General features: G+C 38.7%; 1 protein-coding gene across 1 annotated transcript in view; it reads right to left on the bottom strand.

Annotated features, from left to right (window-relative positions):
• The window catches only part of FKBP12 (FK506-binding protein 12), a 32,096-nt gene extending 14,293 nt beyond the window's left edge, over positions 1-17,803 (bottom strand). Inside the window, exons 1-3 of the mRNA XM_089993865.1 lie at positions 17,633-17,803; positions 17,348-17,381; positions 17,198-17,259 (exon numbers count right to left, since the gene is read on the bottom strand). Of these exons, the coding sequence (XP_089849991.1) occupies positions 17,198-17,259; positions 17,348-17,381; positions 17,633-17,720 (184 nt within the window). The 5' untranslated portion in view covers positions 17,721-17,803. The remainder of the gene's footprint in view (positions 1-17,197; positions 17,260-17,347; positions 17,382-17,632) is intronic.
• Positions 17,804-18,773: the final 970 nt, after the last annotated feature.

Genomic DNA, 18,773 nt, shown 5'->3' with positions numbered 1-18,773 from the left:
TGAAGTATTTTTACAAAAAAAATTGCTTTAAAAACTTTAAGATTTTTCTAAAATGAGGTTTTTGAGGAAAAACACCCCATTTATCTCAAAAAATGAATTCCAAAATGGATTTGGATCCAAGATTTTTTATAAAACTTTAGAATTTGGATCTCGAATTGAGATTGGATCTTAAATTTGAAATTAGATCCAAATAAAACCTCTGAGAAAATACAAAGAATTGAATTTTTTTTATTTTTTGAAGAATAGAAGATCTGGGATCATAATTGAATCCGGATATCCAATTTGGGTCCAAGATTGGGTCAGATATAAAAATTGAGTCTGGATTCCAGTGAATCCGAGAAATGAATGGATTTTTTATCAGAAGTTGACCTGATTACTCAGAAGATGTGAGTCAGGGGCAAAAAGGGAATTTTTGGATTTTTTGAAAAATTTGGGGTATCGACACTGCAATTTCTATCTTTTGAATCTTGTGCATGAAGTAGCGATTCATCTCATGAAAAGGAATGGACAAGTCTCCAAGATCCTGGGCATGACTTCCATTAAATAGCTTATCAAAATAATCTTTTCATCTCTCCTTAATCTCCTCATCTTTGACTAAAACCCTTTGTGTTTCATCTTTGATACATCTAATCATACCCAGATCCCTCGATTTCCTATCTCTCATCTTTGTAAGCCTATAAATATCCTTCTCGCCCTCTTTGGTATCCAACTTGTCATAAACCTCCTTATATACCTTATCTCTCGCGTTTCGAACTACTTTTTTAGCTTCCTTCTTTGCTATTATATACTTCTCCAAATTCTCATTATCACGACTCTTACTTAGATTTCTATAACACTCTCTTTTAACCTTAATAGCTAATTTGACATCCTCGTTCCACCATGATGTATCCTTACCTAGCGGTGCACCGCCTTTAGACTCACCCAATACCTCCTTAGCCACCTTTCTTATGTCACCCGCTATCTTATTCCACATTGATTTTGAATCCTCCTCGAGACACCAATCAGCTTCCTTAACTACCTGCTCTACAAACATTCCTTGTTTAGCTCCTTTCAGTGCCCACCACTTAATTCTAGGATCTATCCTATGTCTATCCCTTTTGCAGCATTGTCTAATTCTAAGATCTAAAATTAAGACTCTATGTTGTGTAGCTACATTTTCTCCTTGTATAACCTTACAATCGATGCAACAACCCCTATCTCTCTTTCTAAGTAAGAAAAAATTTATGACTCATATTAACCCCACTTTTAAATGTTACTAGGTGAGACTCCCTCTTCCTAAACCAAGTGTTTGATAAGATCATATCATAGGACAAACCAAAATCTAAAATCCTTTCTCCACTTTCGTTTCTTTCTCCTATACCATAGCCTCCATGGATACTCTCAAATTCATCCCTACTAATGCCTACATGTCCATTAAGGTCATCGCCGATGAAAAGCTTTTCACCATAAGATATCCCTTGTACTACTCCATCTAAATCTTCCCAAAATTGACGCTTAATGGAATCATCTAAACCTACTTGAGGTGCATAAACACTAATAATATTAATAATATCCATACATAATACTAATTTAATAAGTAAAATCCTATCACCCTTCCTACGGACCTCAACTACATTATCTATAAACTCACGACTCATAACAATCCTTACTCCATTCCTATTTCTATTTATTCCTATATACCAAATCTTATATCCACGAGGTTCTATCACTTTTGCCTTCTCACCTACCCATTTGGTTAAAATATCAATCTTTCTCCTACACATAACATCTACTAACTCTACCAACTTACCAGTTAAAGACCCTATGTTCCAAGTGGCTAACCTAATTTTATGGTCTTGGACTAACTTCTTTACCCCCACCCGTCCAACAAAGTGAGGGAACCCTTGCCTATTTGACACCACACCCAGGCACCGGTGTGACGCGTCGCTTCCGAGCGACGACCTAGCAGAGGCTTTGAAGAAAATGAAATCAAGAAGGGCAGTTGGCCCAGATGGTATACCTATCGAGGCTTGGAAATGCTTAGGAGAGAAAGGTTTAGAATGGTTGACAAATCTTTTTAACAAGATTTGGCAGACAAATAAGATGCCTAATGAGTGGAGAAAGAGTACTTTTGTGCCTCTATATAAGAAGGGTGATATACAAGATTGCACAAACTATCGTGGTATAAAACTCATGAGTCATACTATGAAACTTTGAGAGAGGGTGATTGAGTCTAGGTTGAGGAAGGTTGTTATGATATCGGAGAATCAATTTGGTTTTATGCCTGGAAGATCAACTATGGAAGCTATACATCTTCTTAGACAACTTATTGAGAGAAATAGAGAGAGGAACAAAGATTTGCATATGGTTTTTATTGATTTAGAGAAGGCATACGATAGGGTACCTAGGGACGTTCTCTGGTAGACAATGATGAAGAAAGGTGTTTCTCTCAAGTACATTAGTATAATTAAGGATATGTATGAAGAAGTAGTAACCAATGTCCGCACTTGTGGAGGGCTAACCAATTTTTCTATAACGGTTGGGTTATATCAAGGATCTGCTTTAAGCCATTTCCTATTTGCTATAGTGATGGATGAGCTTACGAGATCAATTCAAGAAAATGTGTTGTGGTGTATGTTGTTTGCTGATGATATTGTTTTGATTGATGAGTCTAGAGCTGCGGTTAATGCTAAGTTAGAATTATGGAGACAGACATTGAAAGCAAGAGGTTTTAAGTTGAGTAAGAGTAAGACAGAATATATGGAATGTCGGTTTAGTAAGCAACGAAGTAGTGATGGGAGTGTAGTGAAGCTTGGTGAGCAAGAAATATCGGTGGATGATTGTTTCAAATATTTGGGATCTATCATTCAAAAGTATGGAGAAATTGATGGAGATGTAAATCATAGGATAAAGGTTGGGTGGATGAAATGGAAAAGTGCAACTGGAGTATTGTGCGATCGTAGAATGTCATTGCGGTTGAAGGGAAAGTTTTATAAGACGACTATTAGGCCCGCTTTACTATATGGTACGGAATGTTGGGCTGCCAAGAGACATCATATTCAAAAAATGAGTGTAGCTGAGATGTGTATGCTTAGATGGATGTGTGGAAATACAATAAAAGATAAGATTCGGAACGAAGAGATACGTAAGAAGGTAGGCGTTGCACCCATTGAAAATAAGATGAGAGAGAATCGTTTACGGTGGTTTGAACATATTCGGCGAAGGCCTAATGATGCTCCAGTTAGAAGGACGGAGAAATGGGAAAATATATTAGTTAAAAGAGGTCGGGGTAGGCCTAGGAAGACTTGGATGGAGATGATAGGAAAGGATATGAATGCTTTGAACCTCACCGAGGACATGGCATTAGATAGAAATGATTGGAGGAGAAGGATTCATGTGGAAGACCCAGAATGATTTTCTTTGTTGGTTCATATCGCCGACCCCAATTGTTTTGGGACGAAGGCGTAGTTGTTGTTTGTTTGTTGTTGGGGTGCTCACACGACTTTACTTATTTGATTGATATTTAGGTTGATTTATGTAATTGCTTTACTTATTTGATTGATATTTAGGTTGATATATTGCATGCATGATGAATGATATTATGGCAATGTTAATTGTTAAATGTTAACTGTTAAAACTTTAAAATTATATATATATATACATTTTTGCCCTGTCGCACCCCCGCACCCAAGGTTTTTGAAAGTGCCGCACCCGCACCCATGTGACGTAGGTTTGTTGTCATGGTGTTTTCCCATATCATGAATATGGTATTGTTCTTTTTTCTTTTTTTAAGTGGTTACATTGACATAGAGTTGTTGAGGTTTGATAGGAAGGGGCTTCACTACTTTGAGGGGGTAAGAACATTGTTCCCTTAATCTTGTAATATATATTGATAGTAGGCTACTATAGCTTTCTGGCATTGCCTAATACAGACCCGATGTGGGCAGCTCACTCGAACCAAAGGGATGCGATTTTAAATGAGGCACGGTGATGGAGGTGGTGAGGTAAGGACGTGAGGTAGGGAATCGGCTAAGGGAAACGTGAGAGGGAGATAAACTAAGAGAGATGTGAGAGAGAGATGGTAATGCAAGGAAGGTTGGACGTTGGATATGGGGATCTCTTGGGAGTTCAGGAGCCTTCTCCTTCCTAGGAAGGAGACCTATTCCTACTAGGAAAGTAGGCCAAGAAAGGCGAACAATTTCACCTCTCAAAAGTAACTTCTTAATTCATATTAAAAAAATGAAATAACAACTTACAAGAACTTAAATAGAAAAGAAAGCACAAATGAGAGATCCAAGCTGGTAGTCCTTATCTCGTAGAGATTCCCCTCTCATTTTCCTTTCCATTTTGATCCTAAAAGGGCGTCATCCCAGAAAAAGGCCCATAGGACCCTGGAACCAGGAAATGTGATTTTTTGTTCTTGCATATCCTCTAAATTGCCTCTGTTGACCTTTTTATTTGCTACAAACAGGATTATCCCTCTTATCCTAATCTTAATTCCCACTTACACCCATATGGATCAATAGACCCATTTATCTAATAGGGATATCCAAATCCAATTGTCTATTCTATTTGGGCCGGGATGCTATCAATCCCGCCATCTTCAAAACGGCCTTGTCCTCAAGGCCGGTAATTGGAGGTGTCTCCCCAATCACTATTCCTTCCCGTTCTCCTGGATCAAATATCACCGTTGACCCTTCCCTTTGTTTGTAGTGGTCGCTTCTTCCCTTGCACAGTCCATCATCTTTTATGTTGATGGGACAAGTAGTGAGCCTTTTGTGTTGGCTTTGTTTCTTCCTCGGACGGGTTCCAAGGCTCCTTTCATTCTTTTATACCCTTGCGAGGTGTCTGTTTTTGTTGTTTCCCTGCGATCTTTCTGAAGTGGAAGTAGGGATGTTCCAAAGAACATCTTTATCACAGGTTTGGAGAGAATTTGGTCTTAGTGGATTTTCACATTTTTGTCCCCTTGTTTAAATTTCAAAGTCAACTTTTGAAAATCCCACCAAATTTGACTCAGGGTTTCCAGCTATGTCACAGGGATTCGGCCAACCAGGTGTCGCACCCTCGTCAACGTCGTGCGATGCGGGTGCGGCACCCGGTGCGAGCAACTGACCATGGGTGCGGTCAACTGACCCAAGGTCATATTCATCCAAATTTTAGACTTAAAAAAAATTGTTTGTTTAAGGGATTTACTATCAGAAAAGGAAATCGGAAGAGGGATAGGCATCAAAGTCGCTATCGATGTCATCTTTGCCGCCTCTGGTAGGTCGAAGGCGGTCAAACCCCTCGACCACAACTACCAAAAACCCAAGACAGCCCCCGGCTAACCCCCGGCACCGAGCCACAGTAGGATCGATGGTAGATTTTAAAAAATAGAGGGGTAAGGGTTAGAGGATAAAGGAAAAAATAGAGGGTTTTAGTCATCTTTTGTGCACCTCACACCGGCAGGAATCCGGCTGGTGGTGGTTGGGCTGGATCGAGAGGCGAGAGGGTGTGATTCCCCTCTTCTCTTTGTCGGCGGGCTCCCTTGAAGGACTAAGGGAAACAAGGCTTAGAGCGACCACCATTACCAGTGAAGACTGAGGGAGGGAAGAAACAGTTCCCTCCGGCAAAGCGCCAACGACAGCAGGGCCATCCACCGTCCAGACAGACGTCTGGAGATAACTGCCCCAGGTGCAAGAGGCCTCACGTGGGACAATCTTGTCCGCGGGACACTGGCGGATGTCTGTATTGTGGCAAGATGGGTTATTTCATACGCGACTGCCGGAAGAAAGCAACGGACGACCTCAAGCGAACCGGCAACGTATCTCAGCCTCCTCGACCACCTCATCAGCAGCAACAACGAGCACAACCAAGCAGTGGCAGGGAGTCAGGTCGAGTTTATGCAGCCAAGGTCGATCAATTGACAAAAGGGGATCTCGTTCAAAGTACCATTCTTGTTGCTGATCAAGCAGCTTTTGCACTCTTTGATTATGGTGCCACACACTCGTTTGTTTAAGAAAAATTCGTAAAACAATTGCATATAACTGTAAAACCACTTGACAATGCTTTAGACGTGTATAACCCCATTGGAAAGAACACAGTTTGCACCATTTACATACTTTAATTGGACGTAGTTGTGACAGAGCGGTACTTGCCTACTTGTGCTATCTTGCTTGAGATGACAGAATTTGACGTCATCCTAGGCATGGATTGGTTGCACAAGTATCATGCCAAGATATTTTGCCGTGATGGCAAGATCGTTTTATCACCTTCAGGCTCTCCGAGAGTAGAATTCAGAATTCCCAGACCTGTTCGAGCAAGCCGGACGATCTCGGCGCTTAAGGCGCAAAACTTTTTGCGGAGGGGATGCATTGCCTTTTTGGTTAGTGTTATCCAATCAGATCCAATGCCTATTCTCATCAGTGAGCTGGATGTGGTTCGCGATTATCACGACGTTTTTCCTAAAGAACTATCGGGACTTCCACCGTCTCGTGAGGTAGAATTCAATATTGAATTGCTACCAGGTACGACGCCGATCTCTAAAGCACCTTACAGAATGGCGTCAGCTGAGCTTGAGGAGCTGAATAAGCCATTGCAAGAGTTGTTGGATCAGGGATTCATTCGCCCCAGCGTATCTCCTTGGGGAGCTCCTGTGCTTTTCGTGAAGAAGAAAGACGAGACCTTACGTCTGTGCATCGACTATCGAATGCTCAACCAGGCCACGATAAAAAACAAGTACTCATTGCCGCGTATCGAAGACTTGTTCGATCAATTACAGAAAGATAAGGTTTTCTCGAAAATCGATCTTAGGTCTGGATACCATCAGCTCATAATTAGAAATAATGATATCCCTAAGACGGCTTTTCGGACAAGATACGGACATTACGAGTTCACAGTCATGTCGTTCGAACTGACCAATGCTCCAGCAGCTTTCATGGACTTAATGAATAGGGTGTTCAAGCCATTTTTGGACACCTTCGTGATCGTGTTCATCGATGACATCTTAGTGTACTCAGAAAGTCGAGAGCAACATCGGGAACACCTAACCATCGTGTTGGAGACCCTGTGAAAGGAACATTTGTATGCCAAGTTCTCTAAATGTGAATTCTGGCTCGAGGAAGTCATGTTTCTGGGACACGTTATTTCTAAGGAAGGAGTGTCCGTGGACCCTGCAAAGGTTGAGGATGTACTTAGTTGGCAGCAACCAAAGAACGCATGTGATATCAGAAGTTTTCTTGGACTAGCGGGTTACTACAGAAGATTCATTCAGGATTTTTCAAAAATTGTGTTACCTCTGACGAAGTTGTTGAAGAAAGAGGCTAAATTCTTATGGGACGAGAAGTGCGAGGCGAGTTTTCTATTATTGAAGGAGCGACTTACCAGTGCTCCTATTTTGACCTTACCTTCTGGTAAAGGCGGATTCGTGATTTATACTGATGCCTCTGGGTCAGGTCTAGAGGTCGTGCTGATGCAAAATGGGAAAGTGATCGCATACGCCTCTCGACAACTTAAAATTCACGAGAAAAAATACCCAACTCAAGATTTAGAGTTAGCTGCGGCGGTGTTCGCACTGAAGATATGGCGACATTACTTGTATGGGGAGCAGTTTTAAGCATTCACCGATCATAAGAGCCTTAAGTATCTATTCTCGCGGAAAGAATTGAACATGAGACAACGGCGTTGGCTTGAATTCCTCAAGGATTACGACTTCACCCTCTCCTACCACCCAGGAAAGGCGAACGTCGTGGCTAACGCCCTCAGCCGCAAAGCACCGGAAGTTTCGATTAATGCCTTATTTGCTGAATGGAGGTTGGTCGAAGACCTAGCCTCTTGGGAACCTTTCGCAATCACTCAAGGTTCAATCAGTTTATCCCACCTTGTTTCCTCTTACTGTTGGCCACGGCTTGGTGGACACTCTATAGCTGTGCGAGAGAGCTCGTCCCCTCTAGCGAGTTGTTGCCAGAAAATCGAAAGAAGCAAAGATCTCCGACAGGAACTCTCGATGGGCGGCGTTGCTCAGTGGTGGCAGAGGACGTCATCGGCGAAAACTCTCGTCAACCGCCGCTGCTCGGTGGCGGAGACGAAGGAGGTCGGTGGTGGAAACCCTAAGGTCTAGGGTTTCAGTAAAGAGAAGGAAGAAGGGTTGAGACCCTTCTTTCGTTTTCTTAAAAGAAGTTTTTTTTAAATATTTTTTTAAATATGTTTTTAAAGTTGCTTTTTTCTATTAAAGTCCATTTTATTATCAAATATTAGTTTTAGGACCCTATGTTATTTATTGTTTTGAGGATTGATTTCTAAAATTTCATAAAAACCAGTTGTAATTTTATAAAATTACATAAAGATGGTTTACACTTTTTGTTTAACTCAGACAATTGTAAAAACAAGTTTTTGTGTTTTTATTTCATTAGTGTAATTGTTGTTAACTATTAAAACTTAAAAATTATGTATATTATGTATATATATTTAATTTTTTATATTTGTGCCCTCCCTCACCCAAGTTTTTTTTAAAGTGCCGCATCCCCGCACCGACACCTGCACCCATGTGACATAGGTTTTCAGCCATTGCATCCCTCATAAGATGTTGACTCCCTTGACAGAAAGCACGAAGGCATCTAAGTTGAGAGTGGTGCCTTGAACCTTGATTTTCAAATTGGGACATCTCGCTTGGCATTGCAACGTGCTCTTATTTCATACTACTACTTTGAAGTTTGAACGGGTTGTGGGAAATGATTGGACACTTAATCTTTCTAGCAACTTGAATACGAAGGAAGTTGTGTATGCTTCGTGTGTCCATGAAGACGGATATCGGGGTGCCCTGGAGAATACCACGTACTCTCATGGATTGGGGCATGTCCACTCCTGTGAGGGCATAGAGTGATATTTCTCTCTCACCTCTGGGTGGATCCTCGTCCTCAAAAATCTCTTCCTCTCCTTTCTCACTGTCACTATTTTCACTATCACTATTTACAAAATACAGATGCATGGTTTTACATACATGGTCGGGCCACCAAACCTCATCACAATGGTAACACAACCCCTTCTTTCGCCGCTCAACCATGATATCATTAGAGAGCTTTTTTTACATTAGCTTTTACATTAAAAGAATCAAAATGAGACTTTGAAGTGGGTTTGGACCCAATAGTGTCACTTGTTGTATTAGATCTGTTTGACCTGCTTTAGAAAGGAAGGGGGTTTTGAATGTTCTAGGATCTAGATCTGAATCCCACTCAGATGATTTTGGATCCTTGCTTCTGCAACTTCTCTTTCGCCAATCACGCTTGCTGAAAGCACTCGAGGATGCTATTGGGTCGACTGGCCTACACCTCGATTTGGAGCTCATGTAGAAGGCCCATGATGAAAGTCCCGGTAAGAGCTTCTTGAGACCAATCAACTACCAAGTTATTGACTCTTTCGAACTAAGCTTGGTACTCCATTATGTTGTAGGATTGCCTCAGTTTGGACAATGTTACATTGTGATTCACATACGTGGAAGGACGAAATCACAGTATGCCAAGGTTCCTTTCGAACTAATGATACCAGCGCATTGCATCTTCCTATAGATGAATGCAGGTAATGAAGACTTTCTCCACTTCCGGGGTCTGAATCACCCAGAAATAGTGCTCAGCTTTAAAGATCAAGCTGGTTGAATCCTTGTCGACGAAGGTGAAAAACTTGATACGGGGTTGCTTCATATAGTTTCCCCGGTTGGCCTAACCAGACTTATGGTCAGGGAATTCGGGTTCATGTTGGTTGGGCCCCCCGGACGTACCAACCCCTTGATTGGTCATGAAGGCGTGCATCATTATGGCCATGGCTCGATTTTATCACTCATCTCAATCTATAGCGCATCCATGAGCTCTTGAGCTCCACGAGTCATCATGACTCAACTTAATGTGTTGGCTGCTTGCTAGACAGAATTTTGATGGTTCGGGGTTTGGGTGGTGCAGAGAATTAGGTTGGGCAATAATACATGAAATGCATATCATATTATCATAAAATCAAGCATTTATGTGAAATTTTATAGCTTAAGTACCCTTGTTTATGTTGCTTTAGGTGTGAAGGAGCTTCGATTCGAATTTCATCAAAATCAGAGTAAAAACTGGAAAATTAGAGCATTTTCTGAGAAATCAGATCTGTGCCGATTCGAATTGGATCTAGATCCAATCCAAAATCGTACCAAAGAGAGTCCAAATCCGGTCCACACGTCATCTTAAACCCAACTCCATAGATCAACATTAAAAATATCCAAAAATCACTCTTTGAATTGGTGCGGGTGGTTTTCTGCAATTTTAGATAGTTTTAGGTACTAATTTGGAAATAGTCTAAAGTAGGCCTTATTTTGTAATTTTGTAAAATATGATTCTACGTATAGGGGGACGTCCAGCCATGATTATATTGTCTTTGCCTAAGGTTTTATGCCACCCTCTCTATCCCCTTTCTTCCCTTTTGTTTTCTAGATTGGTTCTTCTTTCCCCTCGTTCTTACTCGCCTGCGATCTCTAGCTTTCTTCCCTTCCATCGTATTGCGTGTTTCTTTTCGTTGTTTGGTTTCGTTTTTGCTACTGGTACCTACGGCCGGAGGCTTCCAACTCGGATTTGGTGCGAACCACCATCTACCTTCACGATCAGCCGGCCAAGAACCCTCCCTTTGCAACAAACCGATCTCTTTTCTTCCACCACCAATCTTTCTTCGTTAACTCGATCTTCAACGTGTTCCAGCCAAAAACAGATTCCAGCAACAAAAAGGATGTTCGTGGCGTGAAAATCAAGGTATAAATCTGCTCTTTTTTATCCCTACACTCGTCGAGCAGCCCTTTAGGTGAGCCTTCCTCCCCCTCTCCACTTTTCGGTCTTTAACCCCTTATTTTTTTAAAGAATCCGAGTCTTGGCCCCTTTTCTTTTTTGTTTTGTTTTGGGTTTTTGATATTATGTGTTATTTGTCGTTTAGAGTCTAGTTTTAATGTCTGGTCGTTTTCTTTTTGGTGTTTTGGTTGAGTCTCGAGTCATTTGAGTCTAAGAACTTAACCGAAAAGGCCCATCGAATAAGTTCTTAACCGAAAAGGCCCATCGGGTAAGTTCTGATTTGTAAAAATTGTCTTCATGAATCTGTAGAGTAGTTCATTTTTATATTCTCATTAATTAAATTAATTTTAAGTTAGTTTTAGATTAGATTTGGTTTTCTTTTAGTTTATATTTATGCTTTTCCAAAACAAAAAATAAGCAAAAAGTAGTTTTATCGATTTTTAGTGTTTTCAGACATAGTTTTCTGTTTTAATAAAAATCGTTAGATATAGTTTAGTTCTTTTTTTTACTTTCGTTATTTTCAATCCAGGTTAGATTAATTTAGATTAGTTTTTGTATATTTGGTATTTCATAAATTTAATTAATTGGGTTTCTTGAATTAGCAGATTTAGGGTTTATGTATTTTTTGTTATTCTTTTAATTTTCGTAATTGGATCTGAATATTTTCTGTTTATTTACAGTAATAGGTTAGTTTAGTTATTTTTAAATTCGTGTGCTTGATTTTTTTAAGTGCTTTAATTAGTTTTTATTCAAGTATTAATTAAATTAGATTTAATTGATAGATAGATAGATTAATTTTCTTTTCTTGAAATCGGGTAATTAGGTTGAATTGTTTTTTTATCTCTCGTTAATAGATTAGTTTGTTCACTGTTAAAATTACGTTCTTTAGATTATTTTCAGCATGTTAATTAGCTTAGATTAATTTTTAATTACTGTCAATAGTCGATCGTATTAATAGTTAAATAATCGGTAAAATAAATAATTAGTTGTTTTAATTCTTTTAATTAAGCCAAGTAGATTAGATTTAATTTCTGTACCTATCAGTAATTATTTATGTTATTTAATTCCAGAAACTTTAATTCCTGTAATTAGTCTAGAAACTAGATGTTTTAATTCAATTATCGTTTTTAGTTAATTAGTTTTTAATCTAGCCGATTTAGATAGTTTGTAATTATTCTTTTTAATTGATTATTTTGATTCACGTTTATTCCTGTGTTCATGGTTAATTAGATCAGAGTTAAGTTAGTTCAATTTCACTAGATTAACTTAGATTAGTTGTTTAGAAATTAGATTAGACTAAAATTATTTCATCGATTCTTGTTTTTTTTAATTTGAATAGTTAATTAGATAGATAGTTAGGTTAGTTCTTTATTTTATTTTATTTTATTTTCAGACTTGTTAATTAGTTAATTTGTTATTTCGTACACCATTAGTTAGTTATTGATTTAGTAATCTTGTTAGTTAATATGTTAGTTTTATTTCTTTTCTTGAAATTTCGGTTAGATGCTTTCTTCATTGTTTGTTAGTTTGTTATTTATTTTTGCCATTTAACTAGTATATTAGTTATTCTCAATTCGCGATTTTCAATTAGCATAGATTTCTTGATCTTTCTTTTTGTTAGTAGTTAATTAAATTTGTTAGTTATTTCTTGATTCTTTGTTAGTTAGATTAGATAGTTCATTCTTGAATTCATGTTAGCATAGTTTCTTAGTTTATTTGAATTATCAATTGCATTTAGTTCATTTAGATATTTAGTTTATTTTTTTTAATTGATAGTTAATTTCAATAGTGCAGTTAAATTAGAATAATCGATTTTTTTATTTATTAATTTTCCTCTCTATTTCGGATTTTAGTTTAGTTAATTAATTCTTTATTGTTTCATTTCAATTTAGTTTCCTTTAATTAATTGTATTATCATCTCTAATTTAGTTTGAATATATGATTATTGTTTAGAATAGGGTAGGTTACCTTTTTATTTTATTTTTATTACAGGTCCTTATACTGTGTCAGCATAAGGAGGAAGGTGGGTTGAGGTGGCTGTAAAAGAATATGGTCATAAAGCTCCTTGGATTTTGTTAGAGGGCCCGAGATTAGTTTAGAATTTTTATTGTTTCTATCCCCTTTTGTTTTTCAGTTAGCTTGTAATTAAAGATAGTGTAATTTTTTTCCAGTTATTAATAAAATAAACTTGAATGAATTGTCTTGCCTATATTTCGTTCCCTAAAGAGACGATCTGACTTGCTACTTTGCAACGAGTGCAAGAACTGGTTTTAAATTATTATTTGGTGCGCAGTTCTTGGTTTAAAAATATTGTTTTCAAAATCATCACCACTAGGGTTTAAGGGAGGCTAGTCAAAGGTCCAAAGTAGGTAAAACTGATTGTTTTGAAATTTTTTAGGGCTCCTATACGGTCATAAATAAATTATTTGCGGGTTAGGTCAGGACGTTACAGATTCGGATTGATATTTGGGCTTTGACAGGTTCCAAAGATCGGACCAGATCTCACCGATCCAAATGAATTTTTGGGGTTTGTAACTTGGGTTTGAAAGCTAACAGATGTACATTCCTAAGGTAAAATTTTTAGGATTTATAGATCTAGGGTCAGGTCTAGGGAATTTTTTATAGTCGAACTGAAACCGGTTAGGATTCAGGCATTGGAACTGGCAGAGTCCAGTAAAAAGGAAATATCTACAGATCAGGATATGATTTTTTCGATCCATAAATTGGGTTCGGTCTGAAACATGCAGGGCTATCTATGCTGATTTTTTAGGACTGACAGAGGACCGAGATGAATTTTGAAAAATCAAACTGGGATGCAAGTCTGTGTCGATCCTTCCTACGAACAGGCAGAATGAGGTTTGTCTTCAAGAAGTCGGATCGAGGTCACCGAAGGTCGGATTCTAACGATTTCAAATTCAAATTTGAAGTAAAAGAATGGAAGAATCTGATACCTATGTGAAAATGCATATTTGATCATTATAGCACGATCAGAAGAGAGATCCTATTGTAGATCGCCGCGGTTGATGAATATCATTGTTGGTTGCGACTGGATCTGACATACAGAGACATGAAGGGTTTGGGCCCTTATTGCAGAAGTTGAAAGACGTCTTCGGAGTCCTGAGGTGGACCTCCTCTGATACCAAATGATACAGACCTGATGTGGGCTGCTCATTCGAACCAGAAAGATGCAGTTTTAAACTAGGAGACGGTGATGAAGGTGGATAGCATGGTGACAAATATCGCGATATTTATGAAAATCTCGCGAAAAAAAATGTGACATAAACCGTAAACGTTTTAAACGGTTAAATCTCGCGAGATTTTTGTTTTGTAACATTTTCTTGCGATATTATCGCAAGATTTACTAAATCTCGCAATAATATCGCGATTTTTTTTGTCACGCTTTATTTTTTTTTCCGGTTCTTAACCCTTGAAACCCTAGGTCCCCACTCCCAGAGTCCCCACTCGTTTGCAAAAAAAAACAGCGGCACCGCCTGTGAGAGCACTGAGAGGCAACAACCGGTGAGTTCGATTGCAATAGCCAACAAGTTCATCGCTCTCTCTCTCTCTCTCTCTCTCTCTCTCCACACACGCACACACATTCATATTTGAGGGAAAATTGGTTGATTGCTTATAGCCTTCAAGAGGATTTGAGGGAAAACTTTTTTGTTTTTTCCCTCAAATCCTCTTAAGGCTATAAGCAAACCTAAAACTTTTTTGTTTTTTCATGTTACAATTATTTGGACTTTTTCTCCTTAAAAAGTTTCATGCCATGCATCTAAAAAGCTGCCATTTTGGATCCAGCTTTGTTTGAGTAAAATTCATATTTGGGCAAAATGTGGACTCATGACAATACTTTTTAGACTTCTAAATATTAAGACTTTCAGAAAAGGGTTATCACGTTGTTATTCCACTTTTATTTTACTTTACAAAATGTCAGCATTATATATTCCAATAACCAAATGTAGGATGAATTACAGCACATCTAAATGGGCCCTAATTGGCCGACAAAATTAAGTTGGAGCAAGTCGATCAACGTCTCTCAAAAGCTTTTCAATTCTAACATAATACCAATAATTACCTTCTGAATAAGATAAAAAGGTTCATTTTTATTAACAAGTGAAAAGGGAAGAGGTCCACTCCCATTTTTAAACACTATATCAAGGCATTATTTGCTCAAAAGTTTGAATTTATTAAATGAAAAGAAAAAGTATCAATTATCAATCAACTTGATATTACAAAAATTGTTGGACACAAACAACCAACTCTAAAGGCACCAAACTAAAGTTAACACTTTAACTCCTATTTAAAACTATTTTACAACAATCACTATGTGGCAGTTTCTTGCAGAGGAATAGAGATGTCAATTGAAGGCCATTGAAACAAAATATGGGCTTGGATTATATGATCTTTAGCAAGTTCTGAATAGAGAAGATGGTTACATCCATGGAAGGGATCTGTGAAACAGTACACTTCCTATCGAGGTACTCAGGCTCAAATATGAATGATCAAAGATACAATATTTTGAAAGACCTATTATCCCCTGGATGTCAGTTAAAGAAGTTATGATACTTATTTGATGCAAATGCTTGATACTTATTTGATGTTTGATACTTTTTAGATATGGTTAGTAGGATTGAAAATAGATTTTATAATTTTTTTTCATGTAAAATTAAATTAGTTTATTTTATTTGATTTTTTTTAGATTTTTTTGAGAATTTATTTGATTTTTTAATTTTTTCCAAAGATTTTGCCAAAAAAAACTCTAGAAATATTCAAAAAGTTGAAAATCTCCATAGAAATTCACTGCCAAGAAATTGTAGTTTTAAACTTCTGTCACTATGGTGGATAGGTAGGGATGTGAAGTGGGGAATAGGCTAGGGGAAACATGAGAGGGAGAGAAACTAAGGGAGACGTGAGAGAGGGATGGTAATGCAAGGAGGGTTGGACATTGGATGTGGGGATCTCTTGGGAGTCAAAGAGCCTTCTCCTTAAATAGCACAACATGCACAATGGCAACGTAAAAAAATAAAATTACTACTAAAATAAATAACTATGTCGATACATTGGGGGGGGGGGGGGGGGGGGGGGGTCATGTTGAGCAAGAACAAATGTGAAAGTATGAATGACAATATATGATGTTTATCAACAACTGCTATGGTGACCCTACGAAATGAGAGAAAATGGTAATGGGGCATTCATAATTTCATGATCAACAAGATGAAATATGAGAGTGTGAGTGACAAGATACAATGTTCTGCTATGTATAATATTTGAAACTCCAAGTATTTGATGTATGTAGGTTATATTCCTACTAGGAAAGTAGGCCAAAAAAGGAAAACAATTCCACCTCTCAAAAATAACTTCTTAATTCAGATAAAAAATGAAACTTACAAGAACTTGAATAGAAAAGAAAGCACAAATGGGGGTCCAAGCGGCCGACCTTATCTCGTAGAGATTCCCCTCTCCTTTCCCTTCCCATTTTGCCTCTAAAAGGGTGTCATCCCAAAAAACGATCCATAGGCCCCTGGGAACCAGGAAATGTGCCTTTTCTGCCCCTGCATATCCTTTGAATTACCTCTGTTGACCTCTTTATTTGCAAAAGACCGGATTATCCCTTATTCTAATCTCAATTCTCACTTACACCCATGTGGATCAGCAGACCCATTTATCTAACAGGGATATCCAGATCCAATTGCCTATTCTATTTGGGTCGGGAAGCTATCATTGCCCGTGGAAGTAACCTCTTTGTGGCTGTGAATAAAGGGCTTTGCATTTGAAAAATCCCTGAATGTTTTCTTAAGTGTGGAAGTGTTTTGTTTGTCTTTTCCTAGCAGGTTGGGATTCATGAGAGATGATAACAAGCAAGGCTGGGGATTGGGGAAGACAGAGAAAAGAATGAGTTTTTGATATTCAAAGTGGGTATTTCTGTTTCAGTCCTCTCTCCCAATGAGGATGGCTCCCTTTGCCTTCTGCACTTTTCCAACTCTCGATGCCTACGTCATTGATCATCTTAGTTATTACTGATCAAAGGACTTCGTATTCATTGCCCTAACATGCTCTCAGATGGCTTCCTACTTGGTCAACCAACTCAACTGGTTCCCAATTGGGTCATTATATGCTGTGTTGGAAAAGCCAGGAAGCAACAATAATCCATGGTAATTTTGTCCATTTGTTTTGACCGTGTAATTGGTGTGTCATTCCTGTGCAATTTTATCTTGGAACAATTTGTGGCTACGTGAATCCAGACAATTACTTTGGAATCGATTTCAGCGGATGGACTAACAGACGCTTTTCCAGGAGAATAAGTACATGAACAACTAACCATGAAATCAACTACATAGCATATAAAGACAAAAGTTGATCCATCTGTGTAGAAATAGGCCAAAAAAAAAAAACTCTTAGGCAACCACGATAAACAGATGAAACAGAATTACCTTTTATGACAGAGCCTCGGCCAATCTTAAATGTGAAAGGTTCCTGTCCCGGATCCTTTGTGCTAAAATATTCCACAAAACCAAACTTGAACCAATCAAGAGTTGCTACAAATTCAGCTATATGGAAGGGAGAATAACAAAGTGCAGTACCTCCAAAATTTCTGAGACAAATCACCATTTTTACCTGCGCAAAACATGTCACTTAATGAGTATAAAAAATGAGAGCAAAACCCAATCATTTTGATGGGGGTCGCCCAACATCCTTCCCACGCTAATCAGAGAAACAGAGATACCAATTAAAAATCAAATTGCAGTAAGCAAGCAATCGCAACAAACAATCAAAAAAGTTCGAACGAACCACAAAACAGAGAAAAAATAAAAGAAAAGAGCGAGATAAATAGAGAAGGAAAGGATGGAAAGGGATGGCCAACAAACCGTATCCGGTGCAATGGACCTTGACGCTTTGACCGGCCACCGGTTTGGGGCCGTTTCCCGCACGCAACACTTGCTTTTCGACACCCATGTCTCCGCACAGTGTAGCTAGCCTAGCCTCACCAACGACCTAAAGACGGCAACTCTCTCCCTGCCTACTGTTTTATTTTGTGCAAACCCTAGGCCAGTGAACAGATCCGGATTTAGCATTTGGTTCAGCTCCAGGTTCAGACCATATTCTGTATCCAGATTTAGGTTCAACTCTCCCCTCAAACCAGACGTATGTTCGGGTTCAGCCAACCAGAATTAAGTCATGTCGGACTAGAACCTAGGTCGACATTTACATTTGGCATCCAACGTTCAGTTCGAGATTTTCTTTTTGTTTTTTTTTTAGGGAGACGTTCAGTTCCAGATTCAAAGACCACATTTGTGCCCAAACCGAACTGGTGCCCGTGTTCAGGACCAAATCTTGCTCATGGGTGGACCAACATTGATCAAATACTAAACCCTAGCCGTGTTCATATTTTTTACTGCAACATGGACCCAAGTCTAGTGCATGTTGGGAGCCAAGCATGAATTCAAATTTGGGTCCATGACGCTAATCGCTGCATTCAGGCTCAACACATTTAAGTTACACAATCGTGTTCACGAAGTCATGAGCTGCTTGGTTCGTTTACTATTGGATCCTGGTATGAATCTAGTGTGGCCAAATGTGTTTCACATAGAATCTAATGACCAACTTGAATAGTGGGCATTGAGATATGCACCACCATCATGTTAATGATGAGCACATTACACATTGCATTCTTAGCATGTTTAGGAATCTAATGGGTCAGTTATGGTTGGATAACGGCTACCCAAGGAAGGTTAAATTCTCCAACCCTTGCCTCTGTAGTACACACTAGAGAGGTCTCGATATTCATACCTCTTAAAGCATATTGTTAATATCTTACTCACCTCTCTTCTCCTATTGTTTTCTAGATCTTTCGGTGGTATCAAAGCCACATTTCGTATGCACAATTTATCTCGGCCAATCATCGCTCAAAACTGCCAATCGATGCAGTGGAAGGTGGAGTTGCTGGAGGCCAGTGTTGTTGTCAGCATAGTGACAACAGAGCACCCCTCCGTTAGATGGTTGTCGGAG

Source organism: Nuphar pumila, chromosome 17 (genome assembly GCF_984573655.1).
Source record: "Nuphar pumila chromosome 17, dmNupPumi1.hap1.1, whole genome shotgun sequence".
NCBI classification, from domain to species: Eukaryota; Viridiplantae; Streptophyta; class Magnoliopsida; order Nymphaeales; family Nymphaeaceae; genus Nuphar; species Nuphar pumila.
This window is presented reverse-complemented; position numbering and strand designations above follow the sequence as displayed.